This window comes from Bos grunniens, chromosome 6, assembly GCF_055505025.1.
Source record: "Bos grunniens cultivar Pamir isolate PY7600 chromosome 6, Bosgru_T2T1.0, whole genome shotgun sequence".
Lineage (NCBI taxonomy): Eukaryota > Metazoa > Chordata > Mammalia > Artiodactyla > Bovidae > Bos > Bos grunniens.
The window spans coordinates 92,302,358-92,320,037 of NC_141170.1; the positions used below are offsets into that span (position 1 = coordinate 92,302,358).

At 40.8% G+C, this 17,680-nt stretch overlaps 1 protein-coding gene across 8 annotated transcripts in view; it reads left to right on the forward strand.

Moving 5' to 3' along the window:
• Nucleotides 1-8,122, forward strand: part of RAP1GDS1 (Rap1 GTPase-GDP dissociation stimulator 1) — a 148,718-nt gene extending 140,596 nt beyond the window's left edge. For 5 of the 8 annotated variants that reach the window (XM_086406680.1, XM_086406682.1, XM_086406684.1 and 2 more), the window contains 2 exons: nt 152-280; nt 7,480-8,122. In XM_086406680.1, coding sequence (XP_086262806.1) covers nt 152-280; nt 7,480-7,607 — 257 coding nt within the window. In that variant the 3' untranslated portion in view covers nt 7,608-8,122. Of the gene's footprint in view, nt 1-151; nt 281-6,810; nt 7,206-7,479 lie in introns of all 8 variants that reach the window. The other 3 variants (XR_015165692.1, XR_015165694.1, XR_015165693.1) reach the window with 1 other exon arrangement.
• Nucleotides 8,123-17,680: the final 9,558 nt, after the last annotated feature.

Consider the following 17,680-nt stretch of genomic DNA (forward strand, 5'->3'; position numbering starts at 1 on the left):
TACATAGTGTATCATACCATCTTTTCTGCTTATCAGTTCCTTTCAGAAGGTTTAACGTTCATTTTCTAAAAGGTGAAGCAGTTTTTAGCCAGACTGTACCAGGTTTATACCCAATGAATATAACTGATCCTTTAATTATTTCGTGTTCCAGGTACTGCTGAGAAAGACCTAGAAAGTGCTCAACTTGTACAGATCTTGCACAGGCTGCTAGCAGATGAGAGAAGTGCTCCTGAAATCAAATACAATTCCATGGTCCTGATCTGTGCTCTCATGGGATCTGGTATGTGTTTCCTCTGTTATTTGGTATTCATCAACATGTGGTTGACATTAAATATAAAATAATAGTAAAAATTTATGGAAGATATAGGGTTACTTTTATATTGCATATACTTTCAAAAGATATTATTTTATATAAAGAACAAGTTCTGATTTTGTGTACCATGATATTAGCTAAGGAATTTGTTCAAGAAATTGGCATATCTTGGTATATATTTCATGGACACTGGAGAAGAGCGTGCATCCTGCTGGTACTGAGTGGTGAGTGTTATAAATGTCAGTAAGAGCCTTTTGCTTGGCAGTGGTGTTTCTGTTGATATACTCTTGCTGATTTTCTACTACTTCTGTCAATTATTGAGAGATGTTGAAGTTTCCAACTGTAAATGTTGATCTGTCTTTATCTCCCTTCAGTTCTATCAGGTTTTGCTTCATATATTTTGCAGCTCTCTTGGTAGGTGCATACACCTTTAGGATCACTGTGCATTCCTAGAGAATTTACCTTTTCATCAGTGTGTAACATTTCTCCCTATCTCTGGTCGTAGTCTTTGCTCTGAAGTCTGTGTGATATTAACATAGCTACTCCTGCTTTCTTTTGAATAACATCCACTTGGTTCTTTTCTACCCTTTTAGACTCAGTCTGCTGTATCTTGTATTTGAAGTGTAGGCAGCATGTTGTTAGGTCGTGTGTTTTAATCCACTCTGTCATCCGCTGCCTTTTTTTTTTTTTTTTTAAATGCTTAAGGATTACATAATTTCATCCAGAGTTGGTTGTCAGTATCATCACTACCATTTATTAGACAAGGAAGCCAAGTCTGTGAAGGAAGGAAGCACCACATTGCAGTGGTGCTGGGTGAGGAGTAGTGAATGTAAATAGTCCTGTCTGGTTAGCAGCTTTCAAGGTGATGGTAACAGCCAAGGTGGTGGGCAGTAGACGGGGGTGAGTATCAGGAAAGCCTTTCTGGAATTGAGCCTTGACAGGCAGGTTTAGGTTTCTAGATAGACTTTTTTGTGCATACACCAAGGGTGGATCTGTCGCTTGGGATAGGCTCAGCTCATCCCGGTACAAAACCAGAATGGTGGTTTACCCCTTTATAATGAGAAGTATGACTGCCACTGATCTCAGAACACTGCAAATGCACGTCTGGTACATTGACTCCTTCAGGGCAGACAGACATCAAGGGTTGCTTGATGAGCTTTGATCAGAACAAGGAGAGTTAAATGAGGGGACTGTACAATGGCATCAGGTCAAGGTGGCTTTCTCTGCAGTTGTGTCAGCTATGCTAAAGGAACTGGGATCATGGACTCCCTTGGCTTGAGCCTCCATCTCTTTGGATGTTGCTGACATGACTCTGTCTACATTGCCCATGGTAGTGTTTTCTGTTGTGTTCTGCTATACTGACTGCTGCTAAGTCGCTTCAGTCGTGTCCAACTGTGCAACCCCATAGACGGCAGCCCACCAGGCTCCCCCATCCCTGGGATTCTCCAGGCAAGAACACTGGAGTGGGTTGCCGTTTCCTTCTCCAATGCATGAAAGTGAAAAGTCAAAGTGAAGTCGCTCAGTCATGTCCAACCCTCAGCGACCCCATGGACTGCAGCCTACCAGGCTCCTCCATCCATGGGATTTTCCAGGCAAGAGTGCTGGAGTGGGGTGCCATTGCCTTCTCTGGCCATATAACACCCCAGTATTCCTCTGCCTTGAGATAATTGCAGATATTTTCCACAAATTCTGCTTGGGCAACCCTTCAGATGTTAAAATTTTCCTTAAAAAGAGAGCATCCATTCTCAATTTGACCAGTAAATAAATGGTCAAGATGCTCTTGTGTTAAGTCTTTAGTTAGTTAGCGAGTATTGTCTTTGGGTATTTTCTGAATTTTCTATTTTTATTCTGCTAGACAAAAATAGAAATACTATTTGCTCTACTGGTAAGTTTGTGTTTTTTTTGTAATATGAAATCCAAATTGGAGAACAGTGAGGGGAAAAAGCATGTTTGCTTAATCAGTAAGCAAAAATCATTTACTGTTTCTTTGGATTTTTTATTACTGTAGTTTTTAATATTTAAACAACAAATCAAAAAATTCGCTCATTTCTCCGACCCCCAATCCCTGCCGCTTGTAACCACCAATCTGTTCTCCGTATCTAATGAACTTGGTATTTAGATTCCACATAAGAGAGATCATGTGGTATTTATCTTTCTTTGTCTCTTCTTTATCTTTCTTTCACTTAGAATAGTCCCTCAAGGTCCAGCTGTATTGTCATAAATGGCCAGATTTTATTCTTTTTCATGGCTGAATAGTATTCCATTGTACAAACACACCATCATTTCTGTACTCGTTCATGTATCCTTGGACACTCACATTGCTGCTGTATCTTGGTTTTTGTAAATAATGCTGCAGTAAGCACAGAGGTGCCGGTGCATGCTGCTGCTGAGTCACTTCAGTAGTGTCCGACTCTGTGCGACGCCATAGATGGCAGCCCACCAGGCTCCACCGTCCCTGGGATTCTCCAGGCAAGAACACTGGAGTGGGTTGCCATTTCCTTCTCCAATGCATGAAAGTGAAAAGTGAAGTCGCTCAGTCATGTCCAACCCTCAGCGACCCCATGGACTGAAGCCTTCCAGGCTCCTCCATCCATGGGACATTGTTCTAAGTTGTTACAATTTTTGTTTTCAAGCATCAAACATAACCCAGAAAAAGCTTGAGGAAAGGAAAGCTATTGTATTTATCTGTGTCTTTGCTCTATCTGTTCTTTCTCATTTTCCAAGGTTGCTTTTTTTTAAAAACATTCTCTTCTTGTTTAAAGAATTTCCTTTAGCCATTATTTTAGGTTAGGTCTGCTTGTAACAAATTCTCATTTCCTTTATTATTCCTCACTTATTCATTTTCTTTGAGAGTATCTTGATTTCCTCTTCATTTCTAAAAAATATTTTCTCTTTATAGAATTCTAGGTTGACAGTTGTTTTCTTTCAAAACTTGAAAATGTTGTGCCACTTTCTTCTGGCCTCCGTGGTTTCTTATGAGAAATCCACCATCTCCGGATTTGTTTTTCTCTTGTAGGTAAGGTGTCATTTCTGACCTAAGAGTTTCTTTTGTTAATAGTTTTCAAAAGTATGACTATACTTTTCCTTGGCATGAATTTCTTTGGGATTATCCTATGTAAGGTTTGTTCAGCTTCTTGAATCTATAGGCTTTTTGTCTTTTGCTCAATTTGCAAAGTTCTTAATCATATCTCTTCAGGTACTTTTTAAGTCCCACCCTATTCCTCTTGTCCTTCAAGGCCTCTCATGACACAAATGTGAGCTGTTGAGTTATATCCCTCAAGGCTCTGAAGGTTTGTCCATTTTTTCCCAGCTTATCACCTCTCTTTTGTTCAGATTGGGTAATTTGTATTGCTTCGTCTTAAAGTTCACTGATTATTTTTTCTGTCTTTTCCATTCTGTTCTTGAGCCTATCAAGCTTTTTATTGCAACCACTGTGGAAAAGAGTACAGTGTCTCTTCAAAAAAATTAATTATAATATGACCTAGCAATTCTACTGGAGAAGGAAATGGCAACCCACTCCAGTATTCCTGCCTAGAGAATCCCAGGGATGGGGGAGCCTGGTGGGCTGCCATCTATGGGGTCGCACAGAGTCGGACACGACTGAAGTGACTCAGCAGTAGCAGCAATTCTACTTCTGTGTATATATGCAATATACATAGACATTACATGTATATAGTTCTGAGTGCCAAAAATTTCTGTTCTTTATATCTTCTGTTTCCTAGCTGATATCATTTGTTTCAAGCATGTTCATGATTGTTCATTTTTTAATGTAAAATATACATGTAATTTGGCATCTGAACCATTGTAAGTGTAGAGTCCAGTGGATTAAGTTCATTCACATCTATGTGCAGTCATCCCTATCATTCTGCTCCAGGCCTTTTTCTTCTTTCCAAACTGAAACTCCATACACTTTAAACAATAACTCCCTAGTCACCCCTCTCCCCAGCTTATGGCAACCACAGTTTTATTTTCTGTCTTTATGAATTTGACTACTCTTTGTACCCTGTGTAAGTGGAACCATACAATATTTTTTGTTTTGTGTCTGGCTTATTTTCCCTTAGCATGATATTTTCACGGCTCATATATGTGTAGCGTGTCAGAACTCCATTCTTTAAGGCAGAAGAATGTTCCATTGTTTGCATATATCACACTTTGTTTATCCATTCACCCAGTCAGTGGACATTTGGATTATTTTCACCTTTTGGCTGTTGTAATGCCACTCTGAACACAGGTGCACAAATATGAGCTCCTTCTTTCAGTTAGTTTGCATATATACACAGAAGGGGAATTTCTAGGTCATACAGCAATTCTGTGTTTAATTTTTTGAGGAAACACTGTCCTCTTTCCCACAGTGGCTGCACCATCTTTGCATTCCTATCAGAAGTGCACATAGGTCCCAGGTTATACATCCTCACTGATACGGTCTTTTGTCTTGACCATCCTGATGGGTGTCAGGTAGGAACGTACTGTGATTTGATTTGCTTTTCCCTAATGATTAGTGATGTTGGGGATCTTTAGTTGTTCATTGGCCATTTGTATACCTTATCTTCTTGGTGAAATGTTTATTCAAATCCTTTACCTATTTTTTATTTGGGTTGTTTCTTGTTGGTTAAGTTCTTTATATGTTCTATATATTAAATCCTTATTGGACATATGATTCACACATATTTTCACCTATTTCAAGAGTTGCCTTTTCACTGTTGTTGTGTCCTTTGACACCCAGAAGTTTGTTTTTTTTTTTTTATGAAGTCCAGTTTCTCTTTTTCCTTTTGTTGCCTAGGTTTTTAAGTTTCTTTAGAGTTTTAGCTCTTATGTTCAGGTCTTTGATCTATTATGACTTAATTTTTGTATTGTGATATAAGATAGGTTTGTTTTATATGGCCCTTATTATGTTGAGGTCTGTTCCCTCTATGCCCACTTTCTGGAGAGTGTTTATCATAAATAGGTCTTGAATTTTGTCAAAAGCTTCTTCATCTAGTGAGATGATCATATGGTTTTTATCCTTTAATTTGTTGTGTTGCATCCCTGGGATAAATCCCACTTGATCATGATATATGATCTTTTTAATGTATTGAGTTTTTGTTCTTTAATTTTTATTAAAATATAGTTGACATACAATATTAGCTTCAGGTATACAACATAGCAATTCAACATTTATATATATTATGAATTGATCACCACTATAAGTCTAATTGGGCTTGACTTATAGTGATGATCAGGAAATTGGGCTTCCCTGGTGGCTCAGATGGTAAAGCGTCTGCCTGCAATGCGGGAGGCCTGGGTTCAATCCCTGGGTCGGGAAGATCCCCTGGAGAAGGAAATGGCAACCCACTCCAGTACACTTGCCTGGAAAATTCCATGGATGGAGGAGCCTGGTAGGCTACAGTCCATGGGGTCACAAAGAGTCACATGACTGAGTGACTTCACTTTTCATAAGCCTAATAAACCACCTGTCACCATACAAAATTAATGCAATATCATTGACTGTATTCCCTATGGTGTACATTACATACCCCTGACTTGAAAAAAAAAATTTTTTTCTATATTGGACTATAATAATGATTAACAATGTTGTGACAGTTTCAGGTGAACCTTTTACTATATTGTTGGATTTGGTTTGCTAATATTTTGTTGAGGATTTGTGTGTCTGTGATCATCAGTGATACTGGCCTGTAAATTTCTTTTTTGTGTGTGATATCTTTGGTTTTGGTATCAGGCATGATGGCTTCATAGAATGTTTGAGAGTGTTCCTTCCTCTGATTTTTTGGACTAGTTTAAGAAAGATAGGTGTTAACTTTTCTCTAAATACTTGATAGAATTCACCTGTGAAGCCATCTGGTCCTAGACCTTTGTTGGGAGGTTTTTAATCACATTTTCCATTTCATTACTTGGACTATAGCAGGAAGAAATGGAAAAATATAAACAGACCAGTCTTGGGAGACTGTACCTTTCTAAGAAACTGTATACCAATAAAATGGACAACCTAGAAGAAATGGACAGTTTCTTGTAGTAGACACCACAGAAATACAAAGGATCATGAGACTATTATAACCTCTTTTTCATTTTAAATTTTATTGATTTGAGCCTTCTCCATTTTTCTTGACAAGTCTGGCTAAAGGTTTATCAATTTTTATCTTTTCAAAGAACCAGCTTCATTGATCCTTTCTGTTTTCTTCATCTCTGTCACATTTATTTCTGCTCTGATAAGTATGATTTCTTTCTTTCCACTAACTTTGGGTTTTTGTTAGTTCTTCTTTCTCTAGTTGCATTAAATGCGAATAGATTGAGATTTTTCTTGTTTCCTGAGGTAAGATTGTATTGCAGTAAACTTCCGTCTTAGAATGATTTTGCTGTGTCCCATAGGTTTTGGATTATTGTGCTTTTGTTTTCATTTGTCTCTAGGTATTTCTTTTTTTAGTTTCCTCTTTGATTTCTTCAGTGAGTTAGTGGTTGTTTAATAGCATATTATTTAGCTTCCACATGTGTATGTTTTACAGTTTTTCCGATCTCATTGCATTGTATCAGAAAAGATACTTGATATGACGTCACGATTCTTGAATCTACCACGGCTCACTGTGTGGCCAACGTGCGGTCAGTCCTGGAGCATGTTCGACGTGCACTTGCAAGTGTTATCTGCTGCTTTTGGATGGAATGCTCTACAAATATCAATTATTTTAAAATCTATTCTGAGTATTGCTACTCCAGCTGGTGTTATACCTCAGTTTTATCAAAGTAAACACACCAGTTTGAGGAATGCTAATTACATAAAACTTATTGGCCGTCAGAGGAATATCCTGTATTTTACTGTAATTGAAGTTAAATAGAGCAAGAGAAAGAAGAAGATAGGAAATCTGAAAAGGAGTCTACTGTCACAGAAATTTGTTGAAAAGAGGTGAGGTGTAACTTTCTAAATTGGAGGATAACTGCTTTATAGTGTTGTGTGGGTTTCTGCTGTGCAGCGACATGAATCACTTGTAAGTATGCATGTTTCCCCTCCCTCTGGAGAGGTAAAACCTTTTAATTTGCCACAAAATTTAAAACTGATCTATTTTGATAACTCAGCATCCTTTACCCAAGCATTCTGGGTATATGCTTTGGGTAGTGTGTATCGTACGATTAGAGCAATCTAATAGAAGCATACCTGTTGTCCTGTTTTTGTCTTCCAGAATCTCTGCACAAGGAAGTGCAGGATTTGGCCTTTCTAGACGTTGTGTCTAAACTTCGCAGTCATGAGAACAAAAGCGTGGCTCAGCAGGCCTCTCTCACAGAGCAGAGACTGGCTGTGGAAAGCTGAGAACTGCCCCTCGCCGACATTCCTCTCCTCTCCCCTTTGTCCTCCATCCTCCTCCACACCACTTGTGCATGCGTGTAACGTTCCAATGCCAACCGAAGAACTGCTGTAGGTACCTGCCCAATAAGATTTCTAAACCCATAGTTAGTGTGAACATGAATTTGTCAAGAACAAGTCTCCACCCATCACTGTTTTCTTGTATTCCTGTTGCTTGAGCTACATTAAGTAGAATGTGCATGTTGTAGTCCTGTGATGACGTAAACGCGGTACTACACAGTGACTTGCTCCTCACCCTTGCTAAACTACATACGAATGTAAATTAGAAACAAGCGAGAACGCAGCAGGATCTGATTAGCTCATGAAAGATGGGATTGAATAATAAAAATAGCTCCATTTATTGGTGCTTGGAAAGCACAGTGACCAAAAAACCTGTATGGCTGCTTATTCGTTAGTCTTACCTACTAATGTCAAATCCATGGTACCTAGAGTTAAATAAAGTCCAACACTCTCACTCTTTACCCTATGGTTTCTTCTTCTTCCTTTGTAGTCTGTTGAAACTGCCACAAACTTGGCAAGACTTCCTGAGGTTTTTTATTTCATATTTACTTGGCCATCATCAGTAGCCTGATGCTGAAAACATTTGTAGTTTTCAACATAAAACTAAGGGGTTGAAAAATATTACACTAATACATCTTGTTTTTTGCCTGTATTTTAGATTTTGGTATATGTACAGTTTCACCTCAGAATTTCTTCCATCAGTTAATATTGTCCAGCACATGTCTTTAAAAATCACTTGGCATTTGTTTTCAACTGAGAAATTTGAGTAGAGCTCATTGGAGAATGGATTTTGTTTTGTTTTTTATCATCCAGCTTGAGAGCCAGAAGTTTCCTCAGTCTTAGCCCTTTTAAACTTTGTATGAGACATATGCAGGACATACAGGAAAAGTTTCAGAAATGATTGTCTAAAGAAAGGAAGCAGGTTATAAAAGCCATAGCAGCCAGTCCAGTTCATTCTGCAGATGGCCTCATTCTAGTAGGTGTTAGCATTTCCCACCTCTGCTTTTCACAGAGAGCTTCAGTAGATCTTAAAGCCTAATGGAAAAGTGGCAGTGCCAAGCCTCAAGAGATGAGAAGACCCCCTTGGCAAAATGTGGTATACTCTTCACCACCACCACCACCACACGGGTTTTTAGAGCTTTGAAACTCAATCTTTGTAAATTAATCAGAACACCCCAGTGACATACCTGCCTTCTCCGTATGCTCAAGTTTGACGAATACTGGCTGAAAGGTAAGGTGGGCTCCTTGCTCTCCAACATTGATTCTGCACACCTCTCGGGGGTGCTCGAAGGTGGACTTCTGACTCTGAAATAGCTGTCATTCAAGAACGTTAAAACTCCAGTGGAGGTGAAAGAACCTTTTCACTGACTGTTCCCTTTGATGTCCAAGAAAAGGACGATTATTGTGAGTGCTTATGCTACGTTTACTCTAAGAATGGTCTTGTTCATTGTCTCCTCCTGGGCTGGACAGTGGACTGTATTTTAGGTTTTGAAAGATATCTATAATGTTGCATAATAGGCTGTCCATATTAATAACTAAATAAATAGTATATCAAACTGTAATGGCATCATTTGGTTTATTTGTGTATTGTACTTCTGTTTCCAGCTCCTGGACTAGCACCTGCTGATCTCTGGTGCTCAGTAGGTATTCACTGAGTGACTCCCTACTGCCATGAAACTTCCAGAGTGCCTGAACTGTTTCTAGATATATAGAGAAATTGAGATGTAGGTATCTGTCTGACTTCAAGGAATTTTTTTTCTTTTTTGATAGTAGGCTGTCTCTACTGAAAAGCATTATACAGAAAACCTCAGAACAAAAGCATCCAAAAATCATGGATTTGAGAAAGGACACTAAATGGGCCAGCTGCCAGCAATCAAGTTGCTGATATGCTAGGAACTCTCATCTTTGGCAAAATGAAATGCAATTCAAATCACCAGTTGTTCTACAAAGACCAGAAGCTGCGCCCTTAGGATGACAGGGCTCCACTGAACTCAGGATGTGCTGCTGTGCGGTGGGCGGGAGCCCACAGACCATACCATCCCTCTCCCACTACTTAGTTTTAGAGACCACCTTTACATTAGTTTGCTACTCGTAAGAGTGCATTCTGACGGAAAGATGGGCGGCGCCACACAACAAAGCTTTTGTTACCAGTTTGTGCCAGGACTAGAGCACAGATGAAAAGCAAACAGACCAAAAATTAGAGGGGAGATGTCTGAGTGAAACGCACTGGAATGTCCTCCCTTCCTCCCTCCCGGTCCTGTTAGCTCCTTGGAATCTTGCTAACCACCCCACCCAGAGCGAACCCATACTGTGCTCAAAGCAAAATTGATTAAATACTGGCCCACAACCCTGTATTTTCCTTGATGAAACATGCTTTGAGCATACTCTCTGATAACAGTGGAGATGTGGAACAAAGTTTTTCAGTTCTAAAACAATTTCCTCTTGGGTGCAACAGGATATAAGGATTAGTGTGAATTGTTCTGGAAAACCCTGCATGTGAACATTTGAAAAAGAAATACTCTTTGGTATCATCAGAGGGCTTATTATCTAACTCTGCTGAACATAAAGGGTGAAGCTGTCTATTACTTAGGTGAGCATTATCCTTCGTATCCAACTGTTACTAGAATCAGTACGCTTAAAAGACACTGCTTGATGTGAGGAAGCCGTACATTTGAATTATACAAGTGTCTGTTAAAAAAGCACTTAGTGATAATTTGGGTGAATCTTCATGGCTATAACCAGGAAAATTGGGGTTTTCCCCACAGATATGGTCTATTAGTTTATGTATTTATATGCCATATAGCTTCATAGATAGGTTTTTGTTTTTTTTTTAATTTTTATTTTATTTTTAAACTTTACAATATTGTATTAGTTTTGCCAAATATTGAAATGAATCTGCCACAGGTGTACCTGTGTTCCCCATCCTGAACCCTCCTCTCCCCCCATACCCTCCCTCTGGGTCATCCCAGTGCACCAGCCCCAAGCATCCAGTATCGTGCATCGAACCTAGACTGGCGACTCATTTCATACATGATATTATACATGTTTCAATGCCATTCTCCCAAATCTCCCCACCCTCTCCCTCTCCCACAGAGTCCATAAGACTGATCTATACATCAGTGTCTCTTTTGCTGTCTCGTACACAGGGTTATTGTTACCATCTTTCTAAATTCCATATATATGCGTTAGTATACTGTATTGGTGTTTTTCATAGATAGGTTTTAAAGCTGTGTCTAAAATGTTGAAATAGCTATTTTAAAAGTGTGGTAAGTGGAAGGAGTAAGGTCTCTGAATGCTCTCTCTCCTGTAGTGACATCCTGGTTCTGTTACGTACTGGCTGTGTGACCATCACCACATTACTTAAACTCTCTGGGCCTGTTTTCTTATCGTGTTTAATAATCTCTACTTTCTAGAATTTTTCTGATAATTGAAACGTTTAAAGAGGTTGACATTGAGGCTGGAGGAAACTATAACATATCATGGCCTAAACTATACTCCCCACCTTGCCCCCGCAGGATTCCTGGCTACAGGAATTCAAAGAACAAGAGCCAAACAGGAGAACTAGTTCTAGATAGAGAAATTGAGATTTCAATATTTGTCTGACTTGAGAGAATTTCTTTTGATATTAGGTTCTGTCTCATTAATTGTGTGTCTTATTAGTTTCTGGAGAAGGAAATGGCAACCCACTCCTGTATTCTTGCCTGGGAAATCCCACAGACAGAGGAGCCTGGCGGGCTACTGTCCATGGGGTCACAAAAGAAATATGACTTAGCAACTAAAAAAAATTCATAGTTTCAGGAGCACCCAGTTCTCCTCAATATGGAATGCATAACCCCTTACCTCCTTCCTGAAACAAAGATGGCCAGGTGGGCAGAGCAGGCCTTGAGCATGGCTCTCCACTGTAGTGTTTTCTCTTCCTGTCTCAGACTTCTTCATCTGTGAAGTGGGAATCACAGTACTAGCTCAGTGATATTAGCTTCTATTAGCAGAATTACTAAATCAATATAAACAAAGCTGTAGTACTATGAGTTTTTTCTCAATATAGAAACAAAACAATGCCCCTTCCCCATTTTCAGTGCTGCCAATTGTTTATATATACAATATACCTTTTTAATATACATACTTCATGTTTTTCTTATATATAATTGCTGTGTGCTTTGCATAATGGTTTATGTTAGCTGTGCCCCGAATCCTCTGGTAGAAGCCACCCATTTACCATTATGCTTCTTGACTAGACAAAGTCCCTGTTTCAGGGGTAAGATATTACTAGTTTCTTATTTACTGTAAATGGTCAGCTACAGTATCTGAAAGAAAAAGTGAACTTTGCATGGAATTTATGCTCCAAAGTTCAATCGTTCAATTTATTTATTCTTTCTCAGTTGACTTTTTAAAGTTAATTATTTCCTTATCCTTACTCTGTTCCCAGAAAAACAAACAAACCCTTTCACCAAATTGAGCTTTTCAGCATGGCCATAGAGGTTGTAATCTAACAACATTTCAAAAAAATGGGCAATATGCATCTGTCTGCTATTTATAACACTAGAGAGACACTTAATATGACAACAACTCATTTATATACTGGAACCAATTATAATTGGACCAACTTAAGCCAGGGAGGAACCGATGGCTGGGTTCTCCTGCCATTTGTTTCCCAAGTCCCTGGCTTTTCTATGGCCTGATGTCAGATTTGTCCACAGAGAGATGGAGAGCCTCCCACTTCCTAAGCAAACTGGAGGATCAGGGTGTTGTCATGAGCCATGTGCTCTTCTTCCAAGTGACTTAAATGAAATGGTTTCTCTCATCCCATAATTATTAATGCAGCTTTCAGGGAGTAAAAATGGAGCAAGTTGGATGGCTGAATCATGGAAACAGGGGTTCAAGGGAGAAGTGATTTAATTCAAACACCATATACAACATAAAAATCAAACTTGCCTTTATCCTTCACCCCCAACTTCAGAGCACATTCTTGGAATTTATCCATGACTCAGAGATGTGTGGTTTTGCTGGTAGGCATGTGTGCAATCTTATATTAATCTGCTTAACACTATAAAGGTAAAACCACATTCAGTGGTGTGTGAAATTTTATAGTGTTCAGTTGGTTTTGGTCACATATATAGAGAATTTTCTGTTTCAGGATTCAGTTTTAAAAAAATTAGTTGGAATTTTTAATCTTCATCAAGGAAGTTGAAAACTTAATCCTGTCATACTTTGAAGCTGCTTAGTGTCAAATTTGGGATTTTTTCTTAAATAATTCAAAAAGATATTTTTTAGATTTCTGTTATCTTGAGATAAAACATTTTAAAGCTTTAAGCCAGATTTCCAGTATATAAATTTTAAATCCAACCACAGATCTTCTAAAATATAGGAATACTATATTATATCAGTTCAGTTCAGTTCAGTCGCTCAGTCGTGTCCGACTCTTTGCAACCCCATGAATCGAAGCATGCCAGGCCTCCCTGTCCATCACCAACTCCCAGAATTCACCCAAACTCATATCCATTGAGTCGGTGATGCCATCCAGCCATCTCATCCTCTGTCGTCCCCTTTTCCTCCTGCCCCCAATCCCTCCCAGCATCAGAGTCTTTTCCAATGAGTCAACTCTTCGCATGAGGTGGCCAAAGTACTGGAGTTTCAGCTTTAGCATCATTCCTTCCAAAGAAATCCCAGGGCTGATCTCCTTCAGAATGGACTGGTTGGATCTCCTTGCAGTCCAAAGGACTCTCAAGAGTCTTCTCCAACACCACAATTCAAAAGCATCAACTCTTTGGTGCTCAGCTTTCTTCACAGTCCAACTCTCACATCCATACATGACCACAGGAAAAACCATAGCCTTGACTAGACAGACCTTTGTTGGCAAAGTAACGTCTCTGCTTTTGAATATGCTATCTAGGTTGGTCATAACTTCCTTCCAAGGAGTAAGCGTCTTTTAATTTCATGGCTGCAGTCACCATCTGCAGTGATTTTGGAGCCCCCAAAAATAAAGTCTGACACTGTTTCCCCATTTACTTGCCATGAAGTGATGGGACCAGATGCCATGATCTTCGTTTTCTGAATGTTGAGCTTTAAGCCAACTTTTTCACTCTCCTCTTTTCACTTTCATCAAGAGGCTTTTGAGTTCCTCTTCACTGTCTGCTATAAGGGTGGTGTCATCTGCATATCTGAGGTTATTGATATTTCTCCCGGCAATCTTGATTCCAGCTTGTGCTTCCTCCAGCCCAGCGTTTCTCATGATGTACTCTGCATAGAAGTAAGCAGGGTGATAATATACAGCCTTGACATACTCCTTTTCCTATTTGGAACCATTCATGTCCAGTTCTAACTTGCTTCCTGACCTGCATACAGGTTTCTCAAGAGGCAGATCATGTGGTCTGGTATTCCCATCTCTTTCAGAATTTACCACAGTTTATTGTGATCCACACAGTCAAAGGCTTTGGTATAGTCAATAAAGCAGAAATAGATGTTTTTCTGGAACTTTCTTGCTTTTTCGATGATCCAGCGGATGTTGGCAATTTGATCTCTAGCATTCCTCAAAAAAATAAAAATAAAAGTAGAACTACACTATGATCCAGCAGTCCCCCTTCTGAGTATTTACCCAAAGAAAACAAAAACACTAATTTGAAAAGATACATGCATCCCTATGTTTAAGATACAGAAGCCATCTAAGTGTCTATCAATAGATGAATGGATGAGGAAGATGCAGTGGTGTACACAGTCGTACCTCAATATCCACGGAGGACTGGTTCCAGGACCTGCCTTGAATACCCAACTCCACAGAGGCTCAAGTACCATGGATCCATGGTCCCACGTCTGTGGAATCAACCGACCTTGAAGAGTGTAGTGCCATAGCTTATACTGAAAAGACCCACATATAACTGGACCCATGCAGTTGAAACCGTGTTTAAGGTTTGACTATAATTTACAATGAGATATTAAAAGAGTGAAATGTTAGCATATGCAACACCATAGATGGATCTAGATGGTATTTACGCCAAGTGAAGTAAGTCAGACAAATGCCATATGATTTCACTTACTGTGAAATTTAACAAAAAACAGAACCACACACAGAGAAAAAACTGGTGGTTGCCACCGGGAGAGGGGCGTGTGGTTGTGCGAAATAAGTGAAGGGGATTAAGAACTACAGATTTCCAGTTACAACGTCACAGAGATGTGATACAATATTCTTGAATATAGTGAATATTGTAATAACTTTGTATGATTACTAGACGCACCATGGTGATTATTTCATAATGTGTTAAAATACCAAACCGCTGTTGGTACACCTGAAGGTAACATAGTGCACATCAACTATGCTTCAACTTTTTAACCATCTAATTTTCAAGTACAGGTGACAGATATTACTTACTATTGCAGTAGTTCTTCTGTCATTTATTGATTCCCAGGAATCCTAAAGGAAAGAAACTCTAGCTGTACCCTCAGATTACTGTCAAAAACAAACTCCTATATGAATACTCACTCTGAATCTTATAGCCATATCTACTTTAACATAGGCCTCCCTTCTCCCCAGATGGTGGGACTGGGGGCAGGGCAGGGGGTGGTTTTTAATGGACTGTATTACAAAGGATGGAGCCAAGCCTGCTGAGACGCTGTCCTCGGGGTGTTCATACCTCAGATGAAAAACCCCTGCTCTTAGAGCACATTTTACAGTGCCCTCCCACGGTCACCATCACCCCACCACCAGGACCGGAGAAGGTCAGCTGCCTCTGACCTTGACTACATCTGGACGTCACAACCTGAATTGCCGGGCCCTTACTCTAAATTGCAGGCTTTGTCTGGTGCAGTCTCGGAAGGATGTCCTGGCGTGCTCTCCACAGCAGTGGCCCTGTGTGTGTGCGTGTATTTTATGTAGTCGAGGTGTTATGCCACATGTAGCTCTCTCCTTTTTTTCCACTTACACAATAAGCATTTTTCCACATTACTAAGAACTCTGTTTCATAACCTCATTTTTAATAGCTGCATGTTCTTCAACTATATGGATGTACCGTAATTTACTTTTACTCTAATTTACATAAGATATAAGCCATTTTCTTATATCTGGACATTAAAGATGTATTTCGAGTTTAGAAAAACAAACCCCAAGTGCTAAATTGTGAACATTTACAGATGCTCAACTAAAAACTCTCTGACCTGTCGGTCCCTCTGCCTTCTGCCCCTCATCCTAAGTTAGAAGCCATGTTCCTTTTTCTCTTCAAGGGTCCTCAGTTTCCCAGTGCAGCCTCTCTGCACTCTTCTGACCCACTTGCACTTCTGTCACCTTTTGGACACTCTTGGCTCCCGCCCAGCCCTTCCTAGTCTCCTAAGGAATCCCCCCACAAACGTCGGAAAGAAGTGAAAGTCATTCAGTCGTGTCTGACTCTCTGACCCCGTGGACTTCTCCATGGCCAGGATACTGGAGTGGGTAGCCGTTCCCTTCTCCAGGGGACCTTCTAAACCCAGGGATGGAACCCAGGTCTCCCGCATGGCAGGCGGATTCTTTAGCAGCTGAGCCACCAGGGAAGCCCCCCACACGGGGGAGTGGGGTCACAAAGGTGGGGTGACTGCATCTCCCCCTCCTGACATCCAGGCCTTAAATCAGTTCCACCCGCTCATCCTTCAGCAGCACCACTTACCTGATACTAGAGAGGGCACGGAACACACCTCCCAGTACCCGCTGGAGCTATAGCTAATGGAAGTCCAATTGCCTCTCAACACTGCCATCCACCACTCCCAACACAGACCTCTTACCATAGCCTGTGAACCGCCATTCTGATTGGTTCCCGGTGATGAACACTCTCCAGGCACCACTCACAAGGAGAGGAGGGAGAGCGGTAGAGGGCCTCCTTTCCCACAGGAATCCTCATTTCATCCTCCCGAGGCATCTGTGACCCGGCTGACCCATTTCTTCCTCAAAGATGGCAGACTGTGGGCCCTCACATCTTTGTCTGGTCCACATGGTATTTTGAAAAAATAAGAAAATGAACAGCTGTAAACATGGAAAATCTGGATGAATCTGCACACCCACACTAATCCAGTTAACTGACTTTCCTTTTAAAATGGGGAGAGCTGGCAATCAGCCATTCTGTGTTCCAGGAGGGCAGCGGGTGACTGTGACCCTGTGCCTCTGGACAGAGCATGCATCTCCAGCCTGTTCAAGTCCCCCACACCTGCCCCAGCTCCCCTCAACGCCACAGCCCCTAGAAGCCCATGTGGCTTGACCCTGTGGAGACCTCATGTGCCATCTGTCCGCTTCCAGACCAGGAGTAAGGGGTGGGGATTTTTAGGGAGAGAAAAGCAGTGCCAAGGGAAAGGCCTTGTCAAACACAGATCCAGATACTTGACCCAAGGGCGTTTTTATGACCTGTGCAAACTTGCATTGTTTTTAGCACCTCAGAAAAAAGACTTGACATTCTGAAGGCCAGTGACAGCTGCAGTCTGTCAAGTGTCAGGAATATGGAGACCCAGACAGCTGTTAGCCGTGCCCACACGTGTACCCACGCCATCCTGCTGACAGGAGGGTGCTGCTGCTGACCTTCTGTGCTCTCACATGGCTAGCAGCACCCAGAGGGGACTGCAGGAATTTAGAACATCCTTTCTCAGCTGGATCAGGAATGCAGCCCTTCTCCTGACGCCCAAAGTACCCTCCCCACCTCCTTTACCCCGTGATTAAGGGGCTCTTATGTAATGGGGAATCCGCTAGCCAAGCAATTACTCTCTCTTCTTAGAGAAGTGCAGAATTCTAATAACCTGCCAAACTCCCGGGATAACCTGATCAACCACAATTTCCTGTGGGTTCAATCCCTGAGTCAGGAAGATCCCCCAGAGGAGGGCACAACAACCCACTCCAGTATTCTTGCCTGGAGAATCCCATGGACAGAGGTGCCTGGTGGGCTACAATCCATAGGGTCGCAGAGAGTCGGACACGACTGAAGCAACTTAGCAAGAGTCAACCCTTCAGAAATAAGTCTCTTCATTTAAAAAGGCACATACAATTCAAAGTTTCAATCCACTCTCAGCCAAAACAC